The sequence below is a fragment of the Acartia tonsa genome, chromosome 14, assembly GCF_053477335.1.
Source record: "Acartia tonsa isolate MP-2025a chromosome 14, ASM5347733v1, whole genome shotgun sequence".
Classification (NCBI taxonomy): domain Eukaryota; kingdom Metazoa; phylum Arthropoda; class Copepoda; order Calanoida; family Acartiidae; genus Acartia; species Acartia tonsa.
Window position 1 is genome coordinate 27,293,302 of NC_137273.1, and position 27,233 is coordinate 27,320,534.

General features: G+C 33.3%; 3 protein-coding genes across 4 annotated transcripts; all 3 read left to right on the forward strand.

The window, feature by feature from the left end:
* The first annotated feature begins 1,123 nt into the window (after positions 1 to 1,123).
* Positions 1,124 to 4,070, forward strand: LOC145306528 (uncharacterized). The gene is made up of 6 exons (XM_080148695.1): positions 1,124 to 1,210; positions 1,822 to 1,895; positions 2,319 to 2,420; positions 2,894 to 3,004; positions 3,556 to 3,657; positions 3,888 to 4,070. Exons 1-6 carry the CDS (start codon positions 1,148 to 1,150, stop codon positions 3,958 to 3,960), a joined length of 525 nt encoding a protein of 174 aa, XP_080004821.1. The 5' UTR covers positions 1,124 to 1,147; the 3' UTR covers positions 3,961 to 4,070.
* Positions 4,071 to 12,422: 8,352 nt separating this feature from the next.
* On the forward strand, positions 12,423 to 15,382 carry LOC145306529 (uncharacterized). The gene is made up of 5 exons (XM_080148697.1): positions 12,423 to 12,618; positions 13,274 to 13,317; positions 13,881 to 13,982; positions 14,283 to 14,384; positions 14,576 to 15,382. Exons 1-5 carry the CDS (start codon positions 12,595 to 12,597, stop codon positions 15,018 to 15,020), a joined length of 717 nt encoding a protein of 238 aa, XP_080004823.1. The 5' UTR covers positions 12,423 to 12,594; the 3' UTR covers positions 15,021 to 15,382.
* Positions 15,383 to 21,053: 5,671 nt separating this feature from the next.
* Positions 21,054 to 24,142, forward strand: LOC145305787 (uncharacterized). Of its 2 annotated transcripts, none has more exons than XM_080147594.1 (5): positions 21,054 to 21,078; positions 22,085 to 22,161; positions 22,777 to 22,872; positions 23,329 to 23,430; positions 23,970 to 24,142. In XM_080147594.1, exons 1-5 carry the CDS (start codon positions 21,055 to 21,057, stop codon positions 24,031 to 24,033), a joined length of 363 nt encoding a protein of 120 aa, XP_080003720.1. In that variant the 5' UTR covers position 21,054; the 3' UTR covers positions 24,034 to 24,142. The 2 variants fall into 2 exon arrangements, with proteins under 2 accessions (XP_080003720.1, XP_080003721.1); XM_080147595.1 differs by having other exon boundaries at positions 22,085 to 22,152; positions 22,774 to 22,872.
* The last annotated feature ends 3,091 nt before the right edge of the window (positions 24,143 to 27,233 follow it).

Genomic DNA, 27,233 nt, shown 5'->3' on the forward strand with positions numbered 1-27,233 from the left:
TTTAACTCTCTGTATTGTTAATTATCTGGAAGTTATTTTGTTCAGAGGAATCTTGGCGAAAAATTTCAGACTTTTACCTTTAATATCGGCCAAGACATTCATGTTTTCCCATAAGTTTACAAGTTTGGCAATACTCTGCATGCAGGAGTAAAGTTCATATGGGGGGATGGGGGGACTAACCCCTGATTTACCCACCACAAAAACGAATCTCTATTGCTCCCCATCCAAAAAAAGAGGGTTAGTATAGTAGCTAATATCCTGAAAATCCACAAAATTTAATGAAGTTGAGGGATCTAAAAATGGCTCTACCCTCAAAAAATGAAAATGTGAACCAAGAGTAGAGGAGCGTATCTTCGAAGGTCTTGGAGGTCTTGGTTCATAACATTTTTATAAAAAGTTTGTGTGATGTCAAAAGTTGAAAGGGGGATAGGGGTTGGACCTTAGTTTTAAAAAATTCTAGTGATATTATATATTTTTCACAAAAGAATTTAATGTGTGACCCCAAATCTCCCCCTAAAAATAAAAATTTTACCCTTGTGAGAAAAAACTTTTGGGAGGAGTGGATAAAAAATTTCCTACCCCCCCCCCCCCCCCTCGAATAAAGTGTTAATTACTCACCTAATCAAGACCCCCCCCCCTGGGATGTAAGATATTCTATTCAGAATTCATTTTCAGGAGAGGTGGGGGAGTGGGGGTGGATATTTAAAAACTCTTAGGAGGAATAGTTATTGGAAATTTTTACCAGCCAACATCATCCAAAATAAAAGGCTTCCTAGGTGATTAATCGTCGTATTTAAAGGACTTAGATAGGGTTAACTTGTGAAGATATTAGCATAGGTAACAGACAAAAAAAACATTTGATTTCATGACATTTGTCTGAAACTCCTAATTGTTCATTGTACATGGTCTGTTTAAGTGGAAGTCATATCCCTTAGTCTTTCTACTGATGTCATGTGTTGGACATAACAGGAGTAGATATATATTTTAAAGTCTCTTGTATGACAAAGTTTGGTTTAAACCCCGGTGCGTACTGCGTAACCCTTTACGCTAATTCCGCGTTCTTGTTCCTACATATATTTTCAATATACATGTATGTCATGATTTTCACCAATTACAAGTTTACAACCTCCCCTATATAAGCTGGCATATGCCTCGTAAGGATATCAGTTCAACTAAATTATTCAAAATGAACACTTCTCTAAAGATTGTGGTACGTAGTTTTAATTTATATTTAAATCTTAAACTTTCTGTTTTAAAAATCAAATGTAATATCTTTTAAGAAAGAGGCCCAATATTGATTTTGGTGGATAGATAAGAGTTTGATGTCTTTTTCTAAAGACCTATATAAGGCTTCACTGAAAGTATATCCAAAACAGTTATACAGTTAGCGAGATCTTTTAGTACAAGCATATATACAGACAGACAAGCATCCTAGCAATATACAGACTTGATATATAAGTATCCTTTTAAAAAAAAAAATATGTTAAACTTTTTGTTGTGAAGTTGATAACCTTTTTTGTGTGGGTTGGGATCTGTTTTATAGTATAAAAAATAGTTTAGGACCAATATAAAGCCTCTATCCTATCATATAAAATAGTATGTTTTTGTTTTGTTTAAGATTACATTAACCACTGTACCGATTGAGTTCTTCTTGTTATGGAAGCTTCATATAGATCCCTTGATGGTTTTAGGCTATTTTACTAGTTTCCAACCTCCTTTGATTATAAAGTTCCTAGATGCTAGGAACGCTGCCCCTAGTATAATAATATTTCATTTCTGTTGTGTAGTTTGTGAGATTTTAAGTAACTATATTTTATTAAGGTCCTGATGGTCCAGTTGGCAGTACTGGTGAATGCTGACCACTACTATGACAACAACAACTACTATACACCTAAGTAAGTTACCAACAAGCATGACAACATACATAAAAGTAAAGCTCACCAATCCAGACAATTAACAAAGAATGAGTAACAGCTCTTTAATTTTTGAAAAGTTGCTTTATTTCATCAAATGTATGAATTTACGTTTTTGGTCTTATTACAGAAATGCTTTGCTTACAATATTGTGCTTAATCGTTCCAAAATCATCTAGTTTCCACTGGATTAGAAAGGTTCTCAACCATAAGCAAAATTATCTTATAATATTGTTAATAAATAAACAAAAATATAGGATATATCCTGTTTATTATGGCCTAGGTAAATATAATTCTTTACTTTATGGCTTTGGCAAGATTGTTCTAACAATGTTTTAAGTTTTCTTAGGGATAAAATAAAGATATAAATCATTTCTACTTTTTATAATTATTGTTTTATATTTAGTTCTAACCGTGAATGTTATGAGATGAATGCCTCAAAGAAATGTTGTACCAAGGATTCTTATGGTTATGAAAGCTGCTTCACCACTTCTAGCAGCCAATACAGGTAAACCATTTCTTAAATTGACTAAAAAGTGCTTCCCTAAGTCGACCCTTTACTGTCGATTTTAAAAATAAAACCAAACTTTTGGGTGTTTCTAAGGGCTTTTTATCTTAGGGGGGGGGGGGGGTCGAGATAACCCCCTTACTCCCCCAAATAAATTTTAAACTCCAAAGGAAAACCCTATCGGTTAATTGGCTAGCGAGATCCTTCGCTACACACATAATGACACCAAAACATCGTATTACTTCCATAAAAGGATTCTCGAGATTACTGTGTAATTTCTTTTATGTGTGTTTTCATTGCATTATTTTGCTTCACTTGATGCAAAAATGTGTTAACTTGATTGAGAATGTGTCTTTTGATTATAATCTACAATTTCTGCAATATAAATTCAATCAAACTTTATTTCTCTCATTCTAAATGAGCTTTTATTATTAATGAGCTTTTTACTTATCGATGACTTTTTTTTATTTCAGTTCTCAATGTACCAAGTGTTGCACAACTTCATATCCTGAGAAATGTTTCATTGCCTCTGAACATCACTACAACAACAACAACAACAACCGTTCTCCTAGCAACCACCATAGGTAAATATATACAAATAGATATAGTTTAGTATATAATTAAATTTGCCCCACAATCCGCCAAACTTAATAAGGAAATTCTAGCAGACAAACGCTTTTGTTTATTTTTGTTTATACAATTCATTTTAATAATACGAGCACAGCAACGTATATAATTTTCCGAAAGTTAACTTTATCCTAAGGAATTCATCTATTAAAAGCTGACTTAGTATACATGCGATTTTTATAGCTGACTCATTTTGGGAATGCAATGAAAAAATTAACTGCAATTTTGCAAAAAAAGAAAAAAATTGAAATTTTACCACATGTTGCGTGCAAAAATGCAAATATGCATGCAGAGTTTTAATGAAAATCAAGATTGATGAACTGTGCTAAAGAGAAATCGTAATAATTTCTCATACTGTGGGATGGGATAGGTTAAATAAGGGTTAGAGTAGTCCTGTAGGAATATTACTCCAATGGTTTTTAGCTCCCCAAAGGGGCCAGAAATTATTTAAATGTTTTCCAAGGATCTAGTTTTGAGCCTTCTTTAAATCATTAAAATTTTATTTTAGTCACCACAGCACAGATAGATGCTACTACAAGGACAACAACTGCAAGTACTGCTGTACCAAGAATGGATATGAAAGCTGCTCCTACTCACAAAAGACCTGCAGGTAAGTCAAATAACTCAGGGATCTTAAGGGATAAGACAAATGAGGAAAATTAATTTGCAAAATTACTCTCTCTTATGAGTAAAATTGTAGGTAGAAAAGTTTGGACATTGCTAGAACAAACCAACAAATAAAGATTTTAGATAAAAGAGGGGAATTAAAGAGTTGCTTTGCCACTAAAAATAATTGTATAATCAAATACATTTACAGATATTAATACCACTTTTTTTCAGGAATCACCACAACAGTCCCAGAAGAGTCAGTTACCCCAGGAGAACATACACAAAGACATATAACAATTGGTAAAATTTCCAGCCATAAAATCATTGATGAAAGTTTTTACAATATTTATATTAACATGTTTTAATATGCTCTCTAACTTGCCATGGTAGCTAAAAAATACATTTTTAACTAAATATGATATGTTTTTTTTATTCTCATTCTTAAATCCACAGGGTCTATTCTTTCTATATGTAGAACAGAAAAAAAAACAATATTATATACACACAATACTCACACACACACACAAATACCCTGTATCTTTGCAAGCTACAGCGGAAACGTGTAGGTTTTCATAAGCGAAGCTCTCCTTAAATTAGGGTTATTCCGTCCGTTCGTTTGGAACTGTTAAGCTCTTTTCGTTAACTTAGACATTGTTACCAGAATGTCCGTAAATCTTGATTTTTAACCTTTAATGTTTTTTTTGTGATACAATTATCCTATTCATCTAAACTCCTAAAATGTAAGTATGCCTTTAAACAGTATACTGTACGTAAGCAGTTTTGCAACAAATTTACTTTTTTAGATTTATATTTTGATTATTCAATTTTGACATTCTACACGTGTTAATGCTTCGCTTTTATGGATGTTGTCATCCTTGTTTATATAAGTAGCACAGCAAAAGCAATATCAAATATACACAGTATATACCCATACACGTGATCTAAAGGGATAAGACAATGGATGATAAACTTGAGTATAACCCCAATTTTAATTCGCAAAATTACCCTTTCTATAGATTTCAATTAGTGGTTGAAACGTTTAGACACTCATCTGACCAAGCAAAATGCAATAAAAATTCCTTAAGTTGTGAAACCAACGAATAACAAAAAGTTATTAAAAAAAACTTTAGGGACTAGTGTAATAAACAGCCTAATGTCCCCTCCCTCCATGCCGACACACACATACACCATTTCTTTGCAAACCACAGCGGAAAGGTGTAGGTTTTTAAAAGCGAAGCTTTCCTATAATTAGGGTTGATCCGTCCGTTCGTTCGAAACTGTTAAGCTCTTTTCGTTTACTTAAATATGTTAGAATTGTTACCAGAATGTCTTTTATGTTTTATGTGATACAATTATCCCATTCATCTGAACTCCTAAAAATGTACATTAGTATGTCCTTAAACAATTTCCTGTATTTAAGCCGTTTTGCAAAAAATAACTTACAATTTTGTTTTCACTTTTAGATTTATATTTTGCTTATTCAATTCTGACACTCTACAAGTGTCAATATGCGTTTGTCCTTCCATTTCAGAGTTTCGCTTTTATGGATGTTGTCATCCTTGTTTATTAAGATATATAAGTTTTCCGGAATTTTAATGTTAGGGGGAGATTTGAAATCTGCATCAAATTTTAAGGATTTTTTATAAAATTCGTTTTTTGTATAATGCTTTATATAAAAGCGGAAATGCATTTTAAGTTAATTAATTTTGACCAATAGTATAGGTGGATTTTAAACTACCTGCGCTCTAATTGGTTGAATGATTTACTACATCCAATCAGAGCGCAGATTTTTTAAATCCACCAATCACAGATGCCAAAATTAATAAACTTAAATTGCATTTCCGCTTTTAGATAAAGAATTATAGAAAAAACGAATTTTATAAAAAATCCTTAAAATTTGATGCAGATTTTAAATCTCCCCCTAACTTTAAAATTCCGGAAAACTTATATATCTTATTGTTTATATCATATACACACTGTACCCACTCACACACAAACATACTTAGACTATATTTTTGCAAATTACAGCGGGAAATTGTAGGTTTTCATTTATGCATTTAAAGGGTATGCAAAAAGATTGCTAATTTTGTTGTCTAGTCAAATATTGTAAACGGCTGGATTAAACAGCTCAAAGTTGTAAGGATGCTTAGATAGTTATTTATATGCTACTTTTAGATTATATTTATTGACAAACCCCGAGAGATCCAAAGTAAAAACAAACCCATCCATTTTTCTTTCAGGTGGGTGTTGTGTGTCAAGGAATGAAGTTACTTTAATTCAAATTTAGTAACGCTTACAAATATCCCACTAAGCAACTGTAGTGGATAAATACTACTAATCAACTACTAATATAAAAAAGGATGAAAACATCCATAAAAAGGAACTCTTCAATCAAACGTACTAAAACCATTGAACATTTGTAATTTGTGTGTATTATTGTTAGAGGAATCAATTAAAAAAAACTGAAGAATATGACTATTATATCTTGGAAAAGTTTAAAAATCAACATTTGTTAATGGACCAATGGATTTTTTAGTATCTCCCAAGTTTGAAATATATAGGACAATTGTAACACGTCTAAATATAAGATAGAAGGAGGGATCGTTTTTACAAAGACTCCTTTTTTTCATTAATTTTCTCTGCTCTATCCCCCCTCCCATCCTCAGTCCAACCAATAACACTATTTATATATTTTCTACAAAAAAAAGACAGGAAAATTACAAGGAACATACCAAATATAAGTTTTGTGCTCTTTATACTGGCCTAGGGCGGGTAATTTACATTATAGTATCGGACCATAACAAAGGCACTTTAAAAAAGGGTGTGGAGGTTATTCAACCCTCCTTTTTGAATAGTTTTATATAGAACAAGGGTGACAACATCCATAAGAGCGAAGCTCTGAAATGGTAGGACAAACGAACATTAACACTTTTATAAGACTTGAACTAAATAATCAGAATATAAATATCGAACGCAACAAAATTGTAAGTAAACTGCTTAAATACAGGGTATTGTTTAAGGACATACTTACATTTTTAGGACTTGATTATAGAGATGCTTCGCTTATAACAATGTACTTTGTTGTCCTAGGAATCAGTGTTTCAAAGATCAGACTAATCGAATAATTTTATCACATAAAAATTTTTGTTAAAAAAGTTAAAAAGCAAAATGTTTAAAATGGACGTACGGACTTTCTGGTAACGATTATAGAGTTGCTACGCTACCTAACTCGTACCTAACTCCTATAGGAATCATCAGGCAAAGTTTAAAATCGATAGGAAATTCTAACTTGCCTAAATTAACGAAAAGAGCAATCCGTTACGTACAGACGTACGGACCGACCCTAATTATAGAGTAGCTTCGCAACTAAAAAGTATATAGAAAATATTCTTGGGAGGACAAGGGAAATTTATTTCCAGGCATTATTTCTCTTTGGAGGGTGGTGGTATCCTTCACTAAAATAGTTATAAACCTTCCAAGGATCTATGAGAAGCTTCACCAAAAGAACCCTATCGGTCCAGTGATAAGAAAGTTCTTTAGCCAAACAAATACATAGACAGAAAGACAGCGTGTAACTTTTATATACAGACCTAGTGATAAAGTAGTTTTAATATGTTGCTTTTGCGAATAGTTAATTACAAATGATTAAATTAACTTTTTTTAGCCCCGGGGGACAGAAGGCCCGGGCAAAGAATATAAATTTTATGATTTTATTTTACTCGAAGAAAATTGTTTATAATTATATACGATACATGATTTTTCAGTAATTTATAGATCAGGTTCTAATCCAGCGGATATTAAAGCGAAAGATTACAAACTGAAACACCACAATACCTCCCTGAAAAGTGTAAACTTATTACATCTTTCTTAGATCTTTTGCCCTTTAAAAATTAAAGAAGCAAAGCTTATATACAGATCATATTGATAGATTGACGAAGAAAGTGATTTTAGAGATATATGATATTTGCTCAATATAATAATCAAACAGAAAAAAAAACACTCGGCTATTTCAAATATTATATGATAGGATTTATTAGCAGTAAATTACAGATTAATTTTACATATAATTCAATACATTTTAAATTACATTGATTTCATTTATAAATATATTTATTTGCATAAAAATAAAATAGATTAACTTTACAATCTTCAATGTGCTTCGGCCCAATTTTCGTTCATACTTCTTTAATATATTTACAAGTTTCATAAATCCTATTTTATAAAGTAGTAAGCTTTTTTTGTCTGTAGCGAAGAATCTCACTAACCGCTACATCGATATGGTTCTGCTTTACAGTGTAGCTTTTTATAGGTTCAGAGAAGGTTTATAACTATTTAGAGGGAGGGTATCCCCATCCTCCCCAGATAAATCGCCCTAAAGGCATCTAGAGGTGCAACCACTAGTGATATATATAAAACTAGCGGCTTCGCTTCTAGCCTCTAGGGGCTTTGCCCCAAGTTGATTTAAAAAAAAAATAAAAATTTCTGGTGCTGCTAATTTATGTGAAGTAACTACCTAAAAACAATTTTTTTGGGGGGGATTTTCAGTTTTGGAGGGGTTGAGGGTGTCATACCCCCAAGAAAATAGCTTAAAACCAACACAGGGCCAGTAGGTATATTCCCTGAAGAGTAGAGCCCAATCGGTTTAGCGGTTACTGAGATCTTAAGCTTCAGACGGACAGACAGACGGGCAGACAGACGGACAGACAGACGGGCAGACAGACGAACGGACATACGGACAGACGGACAGACAGACAGACAGACAGACATCAAGCTACTTTGTATTATAGATTATGCCAGCTATTTACATGGTGTATCATTAGGATAGATTACTGGTTGCGACATTTAAATGATTTTTAGATTTTTCCACAGGGAAAACACTTTCTTTCCGTGCACTGCAATTTGAGTTTCTTCTAAAACGTTAATGACAGAAATTTATCTATTTATCAACTATATTCTTTGGTACTAGAAAAATAAATCCGGTAAATATCTAAATTTTTAATACATCAACGTTTCTGTTTTTAGGAATCCATTTCGCTAAATCGATAAATGTTTGAATGTGCGGAATTAACAACAGTCAAATTTATTCTAGATATGTTTTAGAATGTATGTTTTTTTTCTGGCCTTATACATTTTAAAAGCGAAGCTTTTCTATAATTAGGGTCAGTCCGTCCGTACGTCCGTAACGGATAGCTTTTTTCGTTAATTTAGACATGTTAGAATTGTACTATCGATTTCAAATTTTGCATGGTTATTCCTTTAGTAGTTAGGTACGATTTAGAAAGCGTAGCATCTCTATAATCATTACCAAAATGTCCGTACGTCCTATTTTAACATATTGATTTTTTTTACTTTTTAAAATAGCTTTTTTCGTTAATTAAGGCATGTTAGAATTGTCCTATCGATTTCAAATTTTGCATGGTGATTCCTGTAATAGTTAGGTACGAGTTAGAAAGCGCAGCAACTCTATAATCATTACCAGAATGTCCGTACGTCCATTTTAAACATGTTGATTTTTTTACATTTTTAACAACAAATTTGTATGTGACAAAATTATCCGATTGGTCTGATTTTTGGTATACTGATTCCTGGGACAACAAAGTACAATTTTATAAGCGAAGCAACTCTATAATCAAGTCCTAAAAATGTAAGTATGTCCATAAACATTATCCTGTATCAAGCAGTTTTTCAACAATTTTTACTTACAATTTTGCTTTGACTCTTATACATTCGCATTCTGATTATTCAGTTCTGACATTATACAAGTGTTTATGTCCGTTTGTCCTACCGTTTCAGAGCTTCGCTTTTATGGATGTTGTCATCTTTGTTCAAGTATGATTGAGGGGTTTACCCGTTTTTTGTTTGTTGCAAACACAATTGCATTAATCAATATATCATTACTTGGATGTTGCACTAGAATTTTATGTTCTCTAATGAAGTTAAACTCGCAAGTGGCTAAAATAACGATACCTCCATTAACCCCCTCACCCCATCCCCTACCCAACTACCGTATGAACGAACTGACCAAAAAAATGAGGTGAATGTTAGCAACCTAAATCGACGATAATTTTTCCTCTGTCAATATATCCACGTATTTTCGTTGTCCTTTCTTGCAGAATAAATACCTTGCATTTTTTTTACTTGAAAAAACGTGTATAGATTATATTTATTGAATGTATCATAAGCCGTTATACTTCAGACTAGGTTTTTTTAAAACTAAATACTAGTGTTTGCGCCCCTAGCCTCATGGTGCTTTGAGCAAGACCTTATTCATATATTATTTTGGTTTTAGTATTGAAATAAAAATGAACAAAAATAGGAGGGGTGATTTTTTTAAATTGAGCAATTGAAAGAAATGTTTACGATAACTTAAATTAAACAAAAAATACTACTTTATAATTCGTCCTTAGCATCTAGAGACGCTGTATTTAACGATTTAAAAAACTAGCCTAAAGTTAAACCCAAATCAGGACTTAAATATTAAAGTTAAAATAGTCTGAAGGCTATTTTATTTACAGACTTAAGTCTTGGGCTGGTTTTTGGCTATTTTTAAAGGTATTGTTAATTCGTTATAGCTGCGCTTCTTATGAACAGGCATATTCCTTTATGATTTCTAAAATATTTTTCATCCGGTAATTCACAGTAAAAATGAAAGGACCTCGACCCCAAGCTTTTCTCTTTTGCCGTACATTTAAAATGCATAGTGTATTAGACAAAACACCGCTAGACAAATCAACAACCCCTTCTTTTCTTTAATAAAAATAATATCATAAATCTATTAATCACATTTTTTGTGTATAGAATCCTAGTAAATTTTAAGCACTAAATATAATATAAATTAAGTGATATATATTTTTAAGTATTTAGATAGTGAAGAAAAATAGTAGACATTTATAGAACAGCTAAGCGATATCTGATAAAATTAGGCGCATTTCTTCATATATAATCATTTAAATGGATGATATGACAAGGTTATTTTTTGCAGGGAAGCTTTATTTTAACCAGGGAGAAAATTGTACATCCCCACTTATTTTAGAATATTAGAATAATAGTTATGGATCTCTCATAATTTTTTTTCTAGCTAGGTTTATTTACATTTAATAAAGTTAAATTGCACGACTTTTGTCTTTGAGTCTTAAAAGTATATTGTATTGAGTTGAAACTGAGCAAAGAAATGTCACGCAACAGACATAGTGCACCAGATACAAACCCAAGACCTCTTCTATCTAGATCTACTAATACTCTATTGTATAGAGTTCAATAACATGAGAGGGTTGAACATGAGATAATTATTCTGAAATAGATATTACATCCCAGCTGTGATGGAAGGAAATGACAGTATGGAAAATTATCGCCCTTTCATTTTTTGTTAGCCATAATCATGATCTTAAAGGTCAAGACAATAGCTGACAAATTCAACAAATGAATAAATTCAAGTCTGTTGATAAAAAGTTTTGGTAGAAAAGTTTCTACAATCAATTAAAAGTACCCAAAATTTTAGAACAAAACACAACAACACCCTTTTGAATAAGTGATTTTGAGGGATTATTTGACAAAACTTTGTTATAAAGATATGGCTTACTAAAATTTGCAGGAATATAGTTTATTTTTTAACTCTAACTTAAAATAGTAAGGTTTTTTTTTGACAGAAGTAAAATGATATAGGATATTCTAGGGGCGAAGCTACTAGTGTTTTGGTATAATAACAGGATGAAAGTTTGATAGGGAAAAGTGTTATACTGGAATTTTAGCAGGCTTTAATAGTAAATAACAAATAAAAACAAATAATATCACTGAACTAGAATTGACTGCAGCCATACTGAAAAATCATGTATTGAACTGAAAATTTTCCACAAATATTATTATATGGTTTTAATTTTGTGATTTTCATTTTAATATCCGCGGAAAGCTGTTTATAATACTATACGAACTATACGATAAATAACTATTAAGCTATGGTTATATCTAACATATCTTCGGGTAAAGTACCTTTCATGGCAACGCCCATTAAGGGGCGATTAGTAGTATTATAAAAATGGCTTTTGATAGGCTATTTTGGGTTAGGTTAGGTTATACTGGGATTGCCCCACATGGTTAGGCAATTGGCCCCGCAGGGTTAGTGCCCCTTACAGGGGCTAGAAATAGGAGAAAAGCTACTGTAAAAATACGAAGAAACGACCCTTAAGGGGTGTTGCCACGAAAGGGACTATACCCTTAAGGTAAGAATGTATTTTTATTTCGAATACACGTCTTTTTTTCCCCTGCTACAACCAGTCCATTACGCCACCTACGTCATACGGACATCTTCCAAATTTCTCTTGTTTACCGCCGCGGCGAACATACACGTCCACAAAATACAGCAAAAAAATAATTTACAAAATAGCCTTTTAAATTGAATACAAAGCCTTAAATAAAACTGGTGGTATTTGCTGACTTACTATCGACAACTTAATAAAACTACAATACTCAATTATGATATAATCATAAAAAGCATCTGTTTTTTTAGAATAATGATTCTTAAGACAACACGATTCAATATTATAAGCAAAGCATCTCTATAATCAAGTCCTAAGATGTTTTTGACAGTATCCTTTATTTATGCAATTTTGCAACACATTTTTGTTTATTATGTTCCGTAAAATTATGTTTTTTTTATCTTATGAAAAATATCTTTTCCAATTTGATGAAAAAAGCATGCAAAATTGGATGATTTCATAATATACAATTTTTGTGAGAAAAAATAAGCTTCATTTTAAAAACTCTACCCACACATTTTCTAAACCATGCAATGAAAAGGCTTTTGAGACATTAATAACCCATATACATACATATGTATATATATTCCACATATTTGCGCTTTTTAGCTTTTACTCATCTCTCAAGCCCCCTATAAAAGGGTAAACTTTGCCGATTAGAAATCAGTTCCTACAAAGAAATCAACATGGAAGCTTCTCTAAAGATTATGGTAAGCTTTATCACCTTTTCATACATTTCTCTGCCTTCTTCATAATTTTTTCATCTATCTAATTCAATCTTATATTTGTTCATAAAAAAATATCCATTATTTTAAGTTTCTTAACTATTATTAGTTTCCTTTATCTAATATTAAATCTATCTATACATCTTTTTCTATTCTATCCTATATCTATTAAGAAGGGAGGGGTGAATGAACTGTAAATGATACTGTCCTTATTAACTTACAAACTTGTTCTTTCATTCGCTAGCTACATAACTTTAGGGGGTAGTATAAGATCTTAATAAGACTGAACAAACTTTTCCACCCCTAATATCACAGTAGTTGATTCATTAATGTTTTATCCATCCCTGATATATTTATTCTATAATATAAAGTAATAAGGTTTTTTGTCTCTAGCTTAAGATTTTAATAACTACAAAACGATTGAGATGTCCATTCTAGTAAAGCTTAACATGGTATATGGCGTTTTATGCCCTTCCCTGCCCCTTCTAATATTAAGCCCCTAGCCGCTAGTCCTATAAAAAAATATTAGGACTTTTTGTCTCAAGCTTACAAAGTGAAAATTTTTGGTATGATCTGGGGATTTGTATGGTTTAAGCTATTTATTAACAACCTTATAACTAATAACTATTTCTGTTTCTAGGTTTTGTGTTTCCAGCTTGCTGTTCTGGTACAGGCAGCCCCCAAGTAAGTATTTAAAAATCTTATCAGGATTGAGGGTGATCTCACTTAAAGTGCATATCGAGCACTGAAAACCCCTTTAATAAAACACTTTATATGTATTGTCATAACCCTGTGGGGCTACCCAGCACTCTATATAACCTACCTTAACATAAAATAACTAATAAACAAACAGACGAAAAACTTCTCCATCTCTTTCAATAATACCAAAATAAGGTCAGGAGGTATTTTACGCTCGACAGGACACTTTGAGGAGAATCGCCACAATGCGAATAAAAATATTTAAATCTATGCTTTTAGTCTTTTATATTATTTTATTTATCTTCTAAAAACTAATACTTTTATTATGTCAATCATCAATAGTCCTAATTATTATATTTTCTGTCTGTGTAAAAGTATGATGTGTCTGTTTGTCTGTCTTTCTGTAATTTTTCACTTACTCTATTGCTATCTATCTCTAGGCATACATTTTAAATATATTTTTTATGTATGCCATCGTGCTTAGCCTACTTCGCTACTATTCTATATTATCATCCAAGTTTGTAAATTAATAATATTTTTAAATTCAGCTCCAACCAAGAATGTTATGAAATGAATGCTTCAAAGAAATGTTGCACGAGAAACTACAATGGAGAGGAAAAATGTTACACTTCTAAAGGAAGAGAAAAAAAGTATGTCTTTTAACATATTAATCGGGGAGGGAGGGGATACTGGACTGTAAATATGCACTGGTAACCAAATTTTTACTTTAATGCTAAATTTGGGTACTTTTCTTAAATAACAAATAATTTTAATATAGAACAGTAAAACTATGTTATTTTCATAAAGCTTTAAAGAATACAAAATTCTCATCTTTTGTTTTTTTCGATTGCTCCAACTAATTGGCGTATTTTAACATTTGAAAACATTTATGGTTATTCTGCTTCTTGACTGCGTTTCAGCCGCTTTTATGATTATATTTTAATTTTTAGAATTGACTGTACCAAGTGCTGCTATACTCAAACTAATGGAAATGAGATGTGCTACATTGTTCAAGAACATGATAAAAATCTTCAGCAGACTCCTGCTGTTAGGTAATTTAACTTTTAGTATGGTTCGAATCCGATTAATTTCCGCGGGTTAAAACTGGTCTAAGTTGTTTAAAAATATTTATTGTTTGCCTGACATACGTAAGTTGGAGTTAACCTAATATTGAATTTTTTTCCAGCACAGTAAGAACAAAAGGATAATTTATATTGTTTTTAAAATGAAATAAATTTTTTAGAACCCCAAAGCCTAAGGACTGTTACTACAAGGACAATAACTGCCAGTACTGCTGCACCAAGAACGGATATGAGAACTGCACCCCCACCCCAGAGTACTGCAAACAAAATACCCAAAACAACAATCACCACAACCAAAATGCCAGAACCCCAAAAGCTAAGGATTGTTACTACAAGGACAATAACTGCAATTACTGCTGTACCAAGAACGGATACGAAAACTGCACCCCCACTCCTGAGTACTGCAAACAAAATACTCAAACACATCAACACACCCCTAGGTCCCCTGTCAACAACAAACCCCAAAAGGTCTGGCGTCAAAAGTCCAGCTACCCTCAGAGACCAGCTGCTGCCCCAAGACGAGACCAACAGATTGACCTCGCCCCTGCCATCCTTGGATTTGTTGGAGCCTTGAAGGGGGCCCTCCTTGCCTCTGTCATTGGATAAATAAATACTGGAAAAAAATCTTCCAAATTTACCAAAAAAAATCTACAAATATTTGTTGCGTCTTCCAATGTTTAACAAATAGTTCTCTCATAATCAAATAGTTTTAATTACGGGCATCTATTAGTTTTAAAGGGTGTTGTACACCCTCCTTCATTTTTTTCAACATCACCTCCTTATATGTACTGTTTTAACCCCCTCTCATCAACCATCTTCACTTTAATGGGGGTTAATATTTTTAGCGCGCTTCGCGCACATCCTATAACAAACAAGTTATTAATATTGTCATAATTGTAATATTTGCAATGCAAATATGTAAAAATATTTGAAATCAAAACCAATAAAATATGTGAATAATATAAAAACTGATCTATTTTTTTTGTTTTTCTTAACTCTTCAAAAACCATCGCTATTTTCGGACTTTAATATAGTATGGACAATTATGTAAAAGGTGGCGAAGTATGACACAATCTAAATCTTTTTGATTTAAAAAAAATAACAGTAAACTAGTACACAGTAAATTAGAAGAATTTAATTGACAAGGATAAAAAGTAGCGAAAGCATTCAAAATGTTAGCTGCCTCATTTTTAGTAAGATGTCTGCTTAAGAACTATGGTATGTTCAATAATCTATATAAGTTGGAAAGAATTTTAATGTATATAATAGATTTGAAATCTGTATAAAATTTTAAGGATTTTTTTTTATAAAATTCGTTTGATGTATAATTCTTTATGTAAAGGCGCAAATACAATTTAAGTTAATTAATTTTGACATCTTTGATAGGTGGATTGAAAACTATCTGCGCCCTGATTGGAGAAGCTTAAATGTCGTACATCATTCAACCAATTAGAGAGCAGATAGTTTTCAAACCACCTATCCTATTGGTCAAAATTAATTAACTTAAATTGAATTTGCGCTTTTAAATAAAGAATTATATAAAAAATGAATTTTATAAAAAAAATCCTTAAAATTTTGCAGATTTCAAATCTATTATATACATTAAAAATCTTTCCAACTTATAAAGCTTCCATTATTTTAAGTAAATATAATTTTAAAAACTGCCTTAATATCAATTTCTTATTAGTTGTTACTTTTTAAATATTGTATTAAGACCAAGTTTAACAGGATTATTGAATATAATTTCCAGGGAGGGAGGCAAAATTGGGCTGTGTTTTACACTAGTCCCCAGAGTTTTATAATAACATTCTCATATTCGTTTGCTTACAAACTTTGGGTACCTTTAATTAAATTTTGATTAGCTGGTTTATCCAGTCAAATATCCAAACGTTACAACCACTTACTGTAATCTACATAAGAGGTAATTTTGTACATTATCGTTGGGGATGTACTAGATTCATTCAGCTATTGTCTTATAACCCAATCATTCCAACCCCATGAAATCAAACTTTTAGTATCATAGCTACTCTAAAATGCAATGTGTTTGAATGTGTGTCTGAAACATTCAGGGAATATTTAACATTTAAAAAAGACAATTGAAATTTATCGTGAACATTCCCTATTAAAAAATACATATAATTTATATGGTTCGTTGGTCGCTCGGACAAATGCAAATGTTTCGACATTTTCTGCTACATAATTTGTCCGTTTGTTCATCAATGACTTTGCTGATGAACAGAAACAAACCATAAATGGTAATTTGAATTAAAGTATTTAGCATTAAACAAAGATGACAACATCCATACAAGCGAAGCACTGAAAAAGTAGGAAAAACGGACAATAACACTTGTATAGTGTCAGAACTGAATAATCAGAATTTAAATGTAAAAGAGTCAAAGCAAAATTGTAAGTAAATTTGTTGAAAAATTGCTTAGGATAATATAATTAAATTAAATTAAATAATATAATTAAATATAGGATAATGTTTTGGGACATACTTACATTTTTGGGACTTGATTATAGAGTTGCTTCGCTTATAACATTATAATAGTGATAATTTCAACATGTTGAAAATGGATGTACGGACATTCTGGTAACGAATACAGAGTTGCTACGCTTTCTAAATTGTACCTAACTACTACAGACATGCAAAATTTGAAATCTAACGAAATTAACGAAAAAAGCTATCCGTCACGGACAGACGGACGTACGGACCTACCCTAATATTAGAAAAGCTTCGCTTTTAAAAGACAACTAAAATTAAAAACGCCGATTGAACAATGTTATCTATTATAAAATAAATTTAGAATAAGGAGGCGAGTGTGGAGGGGGGGGGGGGGGGGGTAATTTGTTTTCTAATTTCTAACTCCTATTAGGGTGCCCTGACCCTGCGTGACTATCCATTATATAACCAAACTTAACCTGACCTAAAGGAAAAAAACAAACAAAAAAAGTGAGGGGGGAGGGGAGTTGAGTATCATTGCATAACCGGGTACTTTGTATATAGCGCCAAAATTATTATAATGAATGACACTTGACATTATTAGAGTAGGGGAAAAGCCATGGCTCCCAAGAGAAACAACTCATTACCATGCACTGTTAGGACTTCATTCAAAGGGTTGGTTGTCTGTTGGATGTTACTTAACCTAATATCCTAAAACAAATTATTTCCAACTAGCTTAAAAAGTCAAACAGCCTTCTTTCTTAAACGAAAAGATCTTTTAGGGTTAACATTCCAAGGAAGTTCGTTCTGAAGTTAAGGTGCTGTCTAGCCGTTTCAAAATGTTTTATCTTTATTTTGTGCACTAAAGCAAGGCTCGGCCGCCGCGAACAACTCGGCAACTTAAATATTAGAGTAACTAGAGGGGGGAGGGGTCCTAATTCCAAGAACCTTTTGCTGACACTCAATTGGGTCTTTGAATATCAACCAACTGTGTTGGGAATATTAACACAGTAGCAGAAAATAATTTGCTAGCAGACTAAAGAGGTCTGTGGAAAAGGGGGGCAGGTAGTTATCTGTATATACAATACATCTACACATATGTAGATATGTTATTTAAACCTCTTTTGGTAGTAAAACTGTACTGAACAGATTGAAAGCCATATAGAAACAAATAATGACCTTCAATGGATTTTAAAAGTAATTTCTATCTGCGGTTTACAGACTTGCATGAAGTACGGCTGCCGAGCCCTAAATTTGAGGCAGTTTCAGCAGCAATTTAGACGTCAGTCAAAATAGATACAAATCTTGGGTAAGGAAAGAAGTCTGTATATTAATTATTATTTGGTTAACCCTTACAGATCGGGGGGGGGGGGGGCTAAATTATATTTGACCATTCCTTGACCGATTTTCTATTTCCTACCTGTAATTTTGCCGTTTGTAAGCTGCCATCCGCCGAATTTCAAAACAGCTCTGTTTTGCCGGCGAAAACGCCGAAAATGGCGGTTTCCCTTATTTGCCGTTTTTTGGCGATGGTCAGAAAAACTTATTTTTTTTTGTTATGACAAATAAAAGATCCACCTAATATTTGGTGATCCTAGCTTTAAAGTTGGCCGCTCTACAGCTGTTTTAATATTTAGCGCTAAAAAGTGGCTAAGGAGCGGTCTGACCGCTATGAATAAAAAAATTTTTCTCTAAAAATGCACATGAACCACCACAAACATTTTTATGCAACCGGAGCCGAGATAGAGGGGGGGGGCTAAATATGCCCCCCCCCCCCCCCGATTTATTAAGGTGGGAATTGGGGCCCGTTCCCTTCTGTAAGGGTTAAACGCAGAAAATGCTGATAGGATTTTACCTTATTGTTATGAGAATTATTTTTTAAGTTTGAAATCAATAGGACGATTTTAATCATTTACTAAGTATATTTGCGATTACTTTTATTTAATGAAATCTTCCAATTTTTTACATTTACAAAATGGCCTGCTTTATTGCATCAAGATCCATGACAGATCTATATAGGAAATAAACGTCTATAAATGAGCTCGAGTCTTCCTATGGTAAAATGCTTAAAACTCATAGTGCTCCAATAATCCATAATAAACTCTCATTGACCAAAGCGATAAGACCTTTATTCTATTTGTTTATGGAATGAATTAAGTTTTTCACTTCATGTAGATATTTGAATTACATTGAAGTATTTAATACTTATTTCATAAATAAAAAATATACGTACATAATAGAGTAAATTTAAGAAAACTCTATTTTAAAAGAATTCGATTGTTGCGACACTTCCTTTGTGTTGAAATATTAAAACAAAAATTTTAATCATATTAACCCTTTGGTGATGGTAATGTGAAAAAAATATAATTGAAAAAATCTTTTTAAAATCATTTAAATTAATAAATATTTACTTCTTTCTTTTAGATAGTAATGGTGGGGGAGAAAATTGATTTATTGAGAAATAGATATGTACTTATAGAAAACTAGCCAATAGCGATATAGTATATTGAGCCAACTCTAGTATAGAATATAGTACAGGTAATCCTTAAATAGGAAAATATAAGCTTGTAAAAAGTTAACCTTTGAGAAATATCTATCTTTGTGTGAGAGCTAGAAAGCATTAAATAGATGTAGGAATTATTTTTTAAATTATCTCCATATTGGCGGGCACAGAAAGCAAGCAAAAATCTGGAATAGTTACTCATTTTTTTCTACATCAGCAAAACATTTGAAATAACAAAACTCTAAAGCAATTAATTACCAGTGCAAACCATCATAAAATATATTTGTTCAAGTTTAATCCAGGCTCCAGGTATGATCCTACAGGTCTCCAGAAAAACTTAATTGGCTCCTGTGACCATAATTTTTGACCACTTTTATTTGATGTCATATAGTCCACATAAATTTTGTTTGAACCTTTATCTCTGAAAGATGTTTGGGAAGTCTAATAAACCAGATTAGAAAGTTAGGCGCAAATTATTTTTTTTGTAATTTACAAGTGAAAATATTCAAATTAAGATTCATATCTTAAATTTTATAGACGTAAATAATAAAGGCCTCTAGGGGCACTTGCGAGATTAGTGAAGGGTTTAGTCCAACTTCCCATCTCAACTTTAGTATGAAAAAGAAAAGAAAAATATTTTTTTTTTATGAAGTGGATTTTTCAAGGGCGATATATTTTGGGAAGATGGAGGTAACCTCTTCTAAAAAAGTTACAAATCTTTCATGTATTTTTAAGAAGCTTCACTGTGTACCCTCCACTAAAAAAGTTACAAATCTTTCATGGAATTATAAGAAGCTTCACTGTAAAACAAGAACTTAAGCAACCCATAAACAGGCAGTCATCCTAATACTTTTATATAAGGATTAATACTTATGCATTGCAAATTAAAATTATTAGAAGATTGCAACATAAAAACAAGGATGACAACATCCATAAGTAGCGACGCTCAAAAATTATTGAACTACTTTGGAAAAAATGATCAAAAAAGTATGTCATAAAAAACTTAAATGTATTAAATCACGAAACCTTTTAAAGAAGTATAATGGTCTTATAGAGCATTAAGCTAATAAGAAAAACGTGAAAATCTAGGATTCGATCTAGCACCCCAACCAATAGCAAAACTTTATAAAACTTGGTAAAAATATGTAGAATGTTGAAATTTTATAGCTGGTGATTAGGATAGGTAATTTTCAGGGGATCTTGCCTACTAAAATGTTTAGCTTCTCAACGCCAAGGTTTTTAAAAATCATGGCTATTAGGCAATCTTAGAACTAACAGATCCTAAACCCTTTAATTGCAAAACCTTTGTCTGGAACTCCTTATTCTGCATGGTGATGCGTTGTACCCAAAATCGTTTCAAATCCCCCCCCCCCAAAGAAAAACAACCTCCTTGCGAAACCCTGTGCATGCCATTGGTTGTACTTGTTAACAAAAAAGTAATTTCCCTACTCTGCTTTTAATTAAATACCAGATATAACATTTAAACAACTTTAACGTCTTTAGTATGAATCGTTTTGGGCAAGGCTCGACCTAGCACCTCCCCAACAACAAGCAGATACGTACCCTTTACTGTAATGTGGCGTGCAAATTTATACATATATTTTCTATATACATTATATGACAAGTACATTTCATTCCCTATATAAACTTGAATACTTGATCATAGTGCTATCAGTTGAACTTAATTATTCAATATGTACACTTCTCCCAAGCTCGTGGTAAGTATTTTATTTCTTTCTAGATGCCTCTAGGGGCACTTGATGTGGGGAAGGGAGAGGGGAATCCTATACCCCGCAGATTTTTATTGGGTGGGCTTTTTTCTAGGGGGGCTGGTTTTTACTCTCCCCCAAAAATAGTTATAAGCTACATTGTAAAAGAAAACCATATCGGTTCAGCGGGTAAATAGATCCTTTGGTACAGACTGACAGTAGTTATCCTGTTACTTTTATATAAGGATTAAAAGTTGTATCATTATGTTTCACTGAAAAGTAGAGCAATAATTATGGAGTCTAGCATGATTTTATTTTAGTATAAGACAGACAAACAAACACCCTGTTTATCTAAATACCAATGAACTGAATCTCTATATATTTCTATAACATAAAGCTTCTTATAAATTTTGAATCTGTCGAGCTATTTGCAAGATCCTAATTGTCAGACATCACTTATTATCCTTATAATAAAGTAAAAGGATGTCTGTTTGTTTGTCTGTTTGTCTGTTTGTCTGTTTGTCTGTCTGTCTGTCTGTTTGTCTGTTTGTCTGTTTGTCTGTTTGTCTGTTTGTCTGTTTGTCTGTTTGTCTGTTTGTCTGTTTGTCTGTTTGTCTGTTTGTCTGTTTGTCTGTTTGTCTGTTTGTCTGTTTGTCTGTTTGTCTGTTTGTCTGTTTGTCTGTTTGTCTGTTTGTCTGTCTGTTTGTCTGTACCAAAGGATATCGCTAACCGCTGAACCGATCGGGTTCTCCTTAACAGAGTAGCTTCTCATAGGTTCCGGGAGGGTTTATAACTATTTTGGCGGAGGGTACCACCACCCTCCCCAGAGAAATCGACCAAAATATATAAAAAAAAACGTCGCCCTGTGGACATTTTTGAAAAAATATTTTTGTTAAATAGCTGATTTTTAAAAAGATTGAAAAGAAACAATTTACGTGTCCCTAGAGGCCTCTGGGGGCGTGGTCGCTAGGCTAGTATACCATATACTATATATAATAACTATACATATTTGCAAGTCCTAGTTGTCCAGTTGGCAGTACTGGTGAATTCTGGCCGCATCTACTATGACAACAACAACTACAATACACCTAGGTAAGTTATTACTTATTAGGGTCAGGCCAGATATACGGTTTGGCCGCAAATCCGGCTGGATATCCGGACATTTCCAATATCCGGCCGGATACCAGATATTGAAACTATCCGACTGATTTTTAATGCTGGATATCTAGTGTTGGTCAAATATCTAGCATTAAAAATCAGCCGGATATCCGGTATCCGGCCAAAAAAGTATCTGGCCGAACCCTATAAGTTAACAACAAGAATGACAACATACATAGAAGCACAGCTCACCAAAGTAAAAACAATAAACAAGCATTATAGTTACAGTACTATAGTATTGAAAAAAAATCAATATTATTTTTAAAAATTATAGAGTTTATTTGTTTAAATTTTTTTATTAGCCTTATCGCTTCCACAGGTTGTGAAACGCACTAAAAATTAATTGTATCATTTTATAGAAATTCTCCAAGAATAACAAAATTAAAATTAAAATAGAGCCAACAAAATTACTCTACACATCAACTATGTTTTACTTTTTATAACTACCCATTTGTATACACTTACTATAATGTTATAATGTTGAATTCCTATTAGCCAAATTAAGAGATTAATCATTTATACTTTCTATATTTATTGTTTTATATTTAGTTACCAGCCCTCCAACACCCATCATTCGTTATCCAACAACCATCACTTTAATACCCACCACACCAACCACCATTCTTCTTCCAACATTCACGACAGGTAACTAGACCAACAATATTCATTAGCTGCTCGGTGCTTTCCCCTAAAGCAATACTTGACCACAGAAAATGTCACCCATCCCTTAATTATACAAAGTCATCAAAGTTTAAATGAAAAGCATTATTACAAGAACTTGTTTGAGAGAAAAAATGTATTGATAATATTTAGGTTATATAAGGGTTAGAAATTCATGGGTTTGATGATTCTCAGTTCACTAAGTGAACCTTCTTTAAATTAAAATAGCGGCTTCGCCACTAGCATCTTGGGGCTTTGTATCTGTCTTCGAAGTTGTAGGATTCCAAGAACAGAAAATAGCTAAAAACCTGCAATAACCTAAAACCACTCTGGGACTTAAGGAAAATCCAAAATGGATAATTCAATCAGATCAGTATTTATCAAAATCACTAGAGACATAAAACCTTACTACTTTACACAATGGGAAAAATTTTAATCTAGTCACCACACCCCAGAGAAATGTTGGTACAAGGATAACAACTGCCAGTACTGCTGTATCAAGAATGGATATGAAAGCTGCAGCTACTCCCTACAGACATGCAAGTAAGTCTTTGTTTGTACTAAGGCTCAGCAGCCAGCCGTTTATAGGTCTGGCAGATTAGATAAAGCTGCCGATTGTTTCTTAAATTTTTGGCAGCTGTATATTAAACTACAACTGAAAGAAAGTCTATATAACTAAAAATGAACCATCACAAAATCTGAGGAAAAAAGGGGAGGGGGTAGAATCCGATACCGTGTGCTGGCCATTGTATTTTATTTTTTATACATCTTTTATTAAAACTAGGGCCAGATATTCGGCCATATAATCTTTTATAATATACTACAAAAATCCTTACTTTTAAATTTTATAGAAATCTCAAAACATAATTTTTGGCGGCGGCAGCTGTACTTGGCAGCTGTCAGCCATCACAGCAGGCACTCGGCAGCTAAACGGCAGCAGATTTTTATGAACAAATTTAGTCTAGCTACTTCAATATCCGGTTATCCAGCCTTAGTAATGAGCTGGATATCCAGCCAAAAAAAGTATTTGGCCCAACCCTAATTCAAACCATTTTTAAGTTTTTAATACCACGTTTTTTCAGGACTCGCCAGAGCAGCTACCCCAGAAGAGTCAGCTACCCAAGAAAATCTTATAACAAATGGTAGACTTGACATTTGAAGAAAATTATGGATGAAAGTTACCCACTTCTACATGTTTAAATGTTTTCTTATTAAATTACAATACCATTGTAGCTAATAAAAAATATATTCTAAACTCTTTTATTTTTTATATTAACTATTACTAAGAAAGCACAAAAAAATAACAAAATGTCTATGTGTCTTCCTGTAAGTAGCTTAAGATCTCGCTAACCAAGGACCGATATTGTTCTTTTTTAGAGTGAAGCGTTGAAGGTCCAGGGAAGGTTTATAACTATTTTGGGAAAAGTAGGATTTTGATTTTTGATGATTTCATTGAAATGATTAAATTTGGAGGTAAACAAACATTTAAAGTTTCAATTTATTAGATGTCAATTGCAATTGTCACAAACATTATTGATTATGATTTTTTGGCACCCCTTTTCAAGAAAAGGTTATCCTTGTTAATGCATAGTCTAATGTCTGCAACAGATAAACAGGGATGGAAACATCCATAAAAGCGAAGATCTAAATTTAGACGGTTTGTCGAAGGAATGTAAGTACTTGTAGAGTGTCAGAACTAAATAAGCAGGATATTAATTTTACAGCCTAAACTAAGGCATATATATAAGATATAAATGTGTTGCAAAATTGCTTAAATACAAGATACTGTTAAGGACTAATTGCTTTGGTTAATATATTGTACCTTGTTGTTTTCCAAAAATAGATAATTAGGATAAATATATCTTACAAAAAAAATGTTGTCAAAAAAGTTAAAAATCAGCATGTTTTAAATTAACGTGTATTCTTCTAGAAACGACTATAGAGCTGCTTCACAATCTAAATTGTACCAAATTGTTACAGGAATCAACATGTTTAGTTTGAAATCGATACGACATTTCTAAAATGCCTAAATTAACGTTAGTCGCCAACCTTAACGTATGGATGGATAGATTGACGTAAGAACATAAACTAATTATAGAAAGCTTCACTTTAAAAAGAAGGTGAAGCTAAATAAACCAGAAAATCATTGTTTTAAAATTAAAGAAGTGACAAAATTGCTTAGATATCTGGAATTTTTCTCAAGTAAATGTGACGTAGTACAATTGCTTGAATGCAAGATGCTTAGTATGGACTTATTTACATCTTTCGACATAATTTTAGAGATGCATTAATACCACAATGTCGAATCGCCGTTTAAAAATCTAGTGCTAACTTTATCGTTTAATAAAGTATAAAAATCATCAACATACTTTTTCATGGACTACGAAAATTATGGTTATAATTAAAAAGTTGCTATGCTCACCAAACGATATTTTAATGTTGAAAGTTTATAAATGTTAGGCGATTTTAACGTGCCTATAACGTGAAATTGTCCCCCAACGGGGATGCACCCGTTTTATCGCACAAAAAAGGTTAATAGTTAATTTGAGTTTATAAAATAGATTTTATGCTAACCCCATGCAATGGTTTGGCAATCTCGCATTTGGGTGGAGTTCCAACTGAACCTATACGGATGCCCTAAGAGACAAGAATTCAGCTAAGTCATTTGATTGATTGGATCATGGATTTGAAACGAAGTAGCGGGATTCGTCGTATTTTTACAGTAGCTTTTAATGGGTTATTTTATTTTATTTTAGGTTAGGTTATGCACATGTTAATAATTGCTCTGCAGAGTTAGCAAATAGGCCCCGCAGGGTTAGAGCATTGGCTAGATCGAAATAGGAGAAAAGCTACTGTGAAAATACGACGAAACCCTCTACTTCGTTTTCTTCCCATGATCCGATTTATTTATAGTATTGCCTAAAACTTGATAGATAGACATAAACAATTTCCCTAGGATACATGGATAGAACCATGAACGATAAAAAATTATCCTCTAGGGAAAAGGGCAAAACCAGATAAAACCAGGAAATATTTTACTCTAATTATTTTAGTAGTTGGTTATAGGGTCTTTTTCTACTTGAGACTTTCTTCCAACGATCTGCACGCCTAACGCCTAACAACACAATATTTTAAATGGTGAATTACAGGATATTTTAAAATCTTGCTGATACATGTGTGGTATCCGCCGAGGATAAATGGCAGACACCGGAGTTCAATTAGATTACGGCAGTGTGACAGACGTGGACACCTTACTATAGAGAAGCTACGCTTCTCTAGCTTTCACTAGATAATGATCAACATCTATTTTCAGTTGTCACTTTATTGAAGGGTTAAGAGATACTGAAGCTATATACAACAAACAATAATTACATGGATAGGAATAAATAATCATAACATAAAAGCATAAATAATACATATACAATGGTCAGTTTGGGCAATATGATTCCCCCATCCCTGGAAAGGGTGGGGGAGAATTAAGAATACAGTTAACCATAATAAACATGACAGATTCAATCATTAATTCTAAGCGTAGGGAGGGGGTCACTAGACCCCTTCCCCAGGACTCGGGGGAGGGCCATTGACCCTCCACCGAACCCCAGATCAGGGGTGCCATAGACATGGCTCACGGTTGCCGAATACCACAACTCTCCCCTCGGAAGGCTGGGAGGTGGTTTCCCTACCAGACTTCCGACAGTGGTTGAGGCCTTTGGCCCGCTCCTTAGGGCTACAATATATACAACGATAATGATTCAATGGAATCCTAGTGGTGAGTATCTTCTTAGGGTTGATGGGCTCCCAATGTGGGATAGAAGGCAGAGGCTGACTTGGGTTGGATACGTTGGTCAGCGCCGGCAGGTATCAGGTTGGCTGGTGGCACAGTTGTTGCTGGAACAGTCAGCAGTGGGGCCTGCTGGTTGTTATTGGCAGCGGCTGGGGCACTGGCTGCCAGGTTGATTGTCTGAGCAGCGGCCTGTCCTCCTGAGGGGCCGCGGGGTCTGCCAGAGGGCGGTCCTGGCCTACCTGGGCGGTCATGCCCGCTGTCAGTTGATTTCATAGACACCATTTCCTCGGCTGCTTCCCTGCCGATGGGAATGGCATCCCAGTCCACTGAAAAGTCCCGGGACTTGGCATGGTTGAGCCTGGCTCTAGCCAGCGCTTTCCTATATAAAGCTGGATGGTACAGGAACACTTGTGATATCGCATTCAGGGCTGCCCGGACTCCTCCCTGTGCTGCTGCCAGAGAAATGATGGTTAGGTCCCCCAGCAGTTTGAGGATCAACAACAGCAAGCACAGTATGGCTGCGCCATCTCCCCACTCGTGGATGGCTTGTCTAAATCCTGCC

Excerpts from the sequence above, each read along its gene's own strand:
- LOC145306528 (XM_080148695.1), top strand. The coding sequence starts at position 1,148 with ATGCCTCGTAAGGATATCAGTTCAACTAAATTATTCAAAATGAACACT. Across the intron at positions 2,421-2,893 it reads ACTTCTAGCAGCCAATACAG|TTCTCAATGTACCAAGTGTT; the intron begins GTAAACCATTTC and ends TTTTTATTTCAG. Across the intron at positions 3,005-3,555 it reads TCTCCTAGCAACCACCATAG|TCACCACAGCACAGATAGAT; the intron begins GTAAATATATAC and ends ATTTTATTTTAG.
- LOC145306529 (XM_080148697.1), top strand. The coding sequence starts at position 12,595 with ATGGAAGCTTCTCTAAAGATTATG. Across the intron at positions 12,619-13,273 it reads AAGCTTCTCTAAAGATTATG|GTTTTGTGTTTCCAGCTTGC; the intron begins GTAAGCTTTATC and ends TTCTGTTTCTAG. Across the intron at positions 13,983-14,282 it reads TCTAAAGGAAGAGAAAAAAA|AATTGACTGTACCAAGTGCT; the intron begins GTATGTCTTTTA and ends TTTAATTTTTAG.
- LOC145305787 (XM_080147594.1), top strand. The coding sequence starts at position 21,055 with ATGTACACTTCTCCCAAGCTCGTG. Across the intron at positions 21,079-22,084 it reads ACACTTCTCCCAAGCTCGTG|GTCCTAGTTGTCCAGTTGGC; the intron begins GTAAGTATTTTA and ends ACATATTTGCAA. Across the intron at positions 23,431-23,969 it reads TACTCCCTACAGACATGCAA|GACTCGCCAGAGCAGCTACC; the intron begins GTAAGTCTTTGT and ends ACGTTTTTTCAG.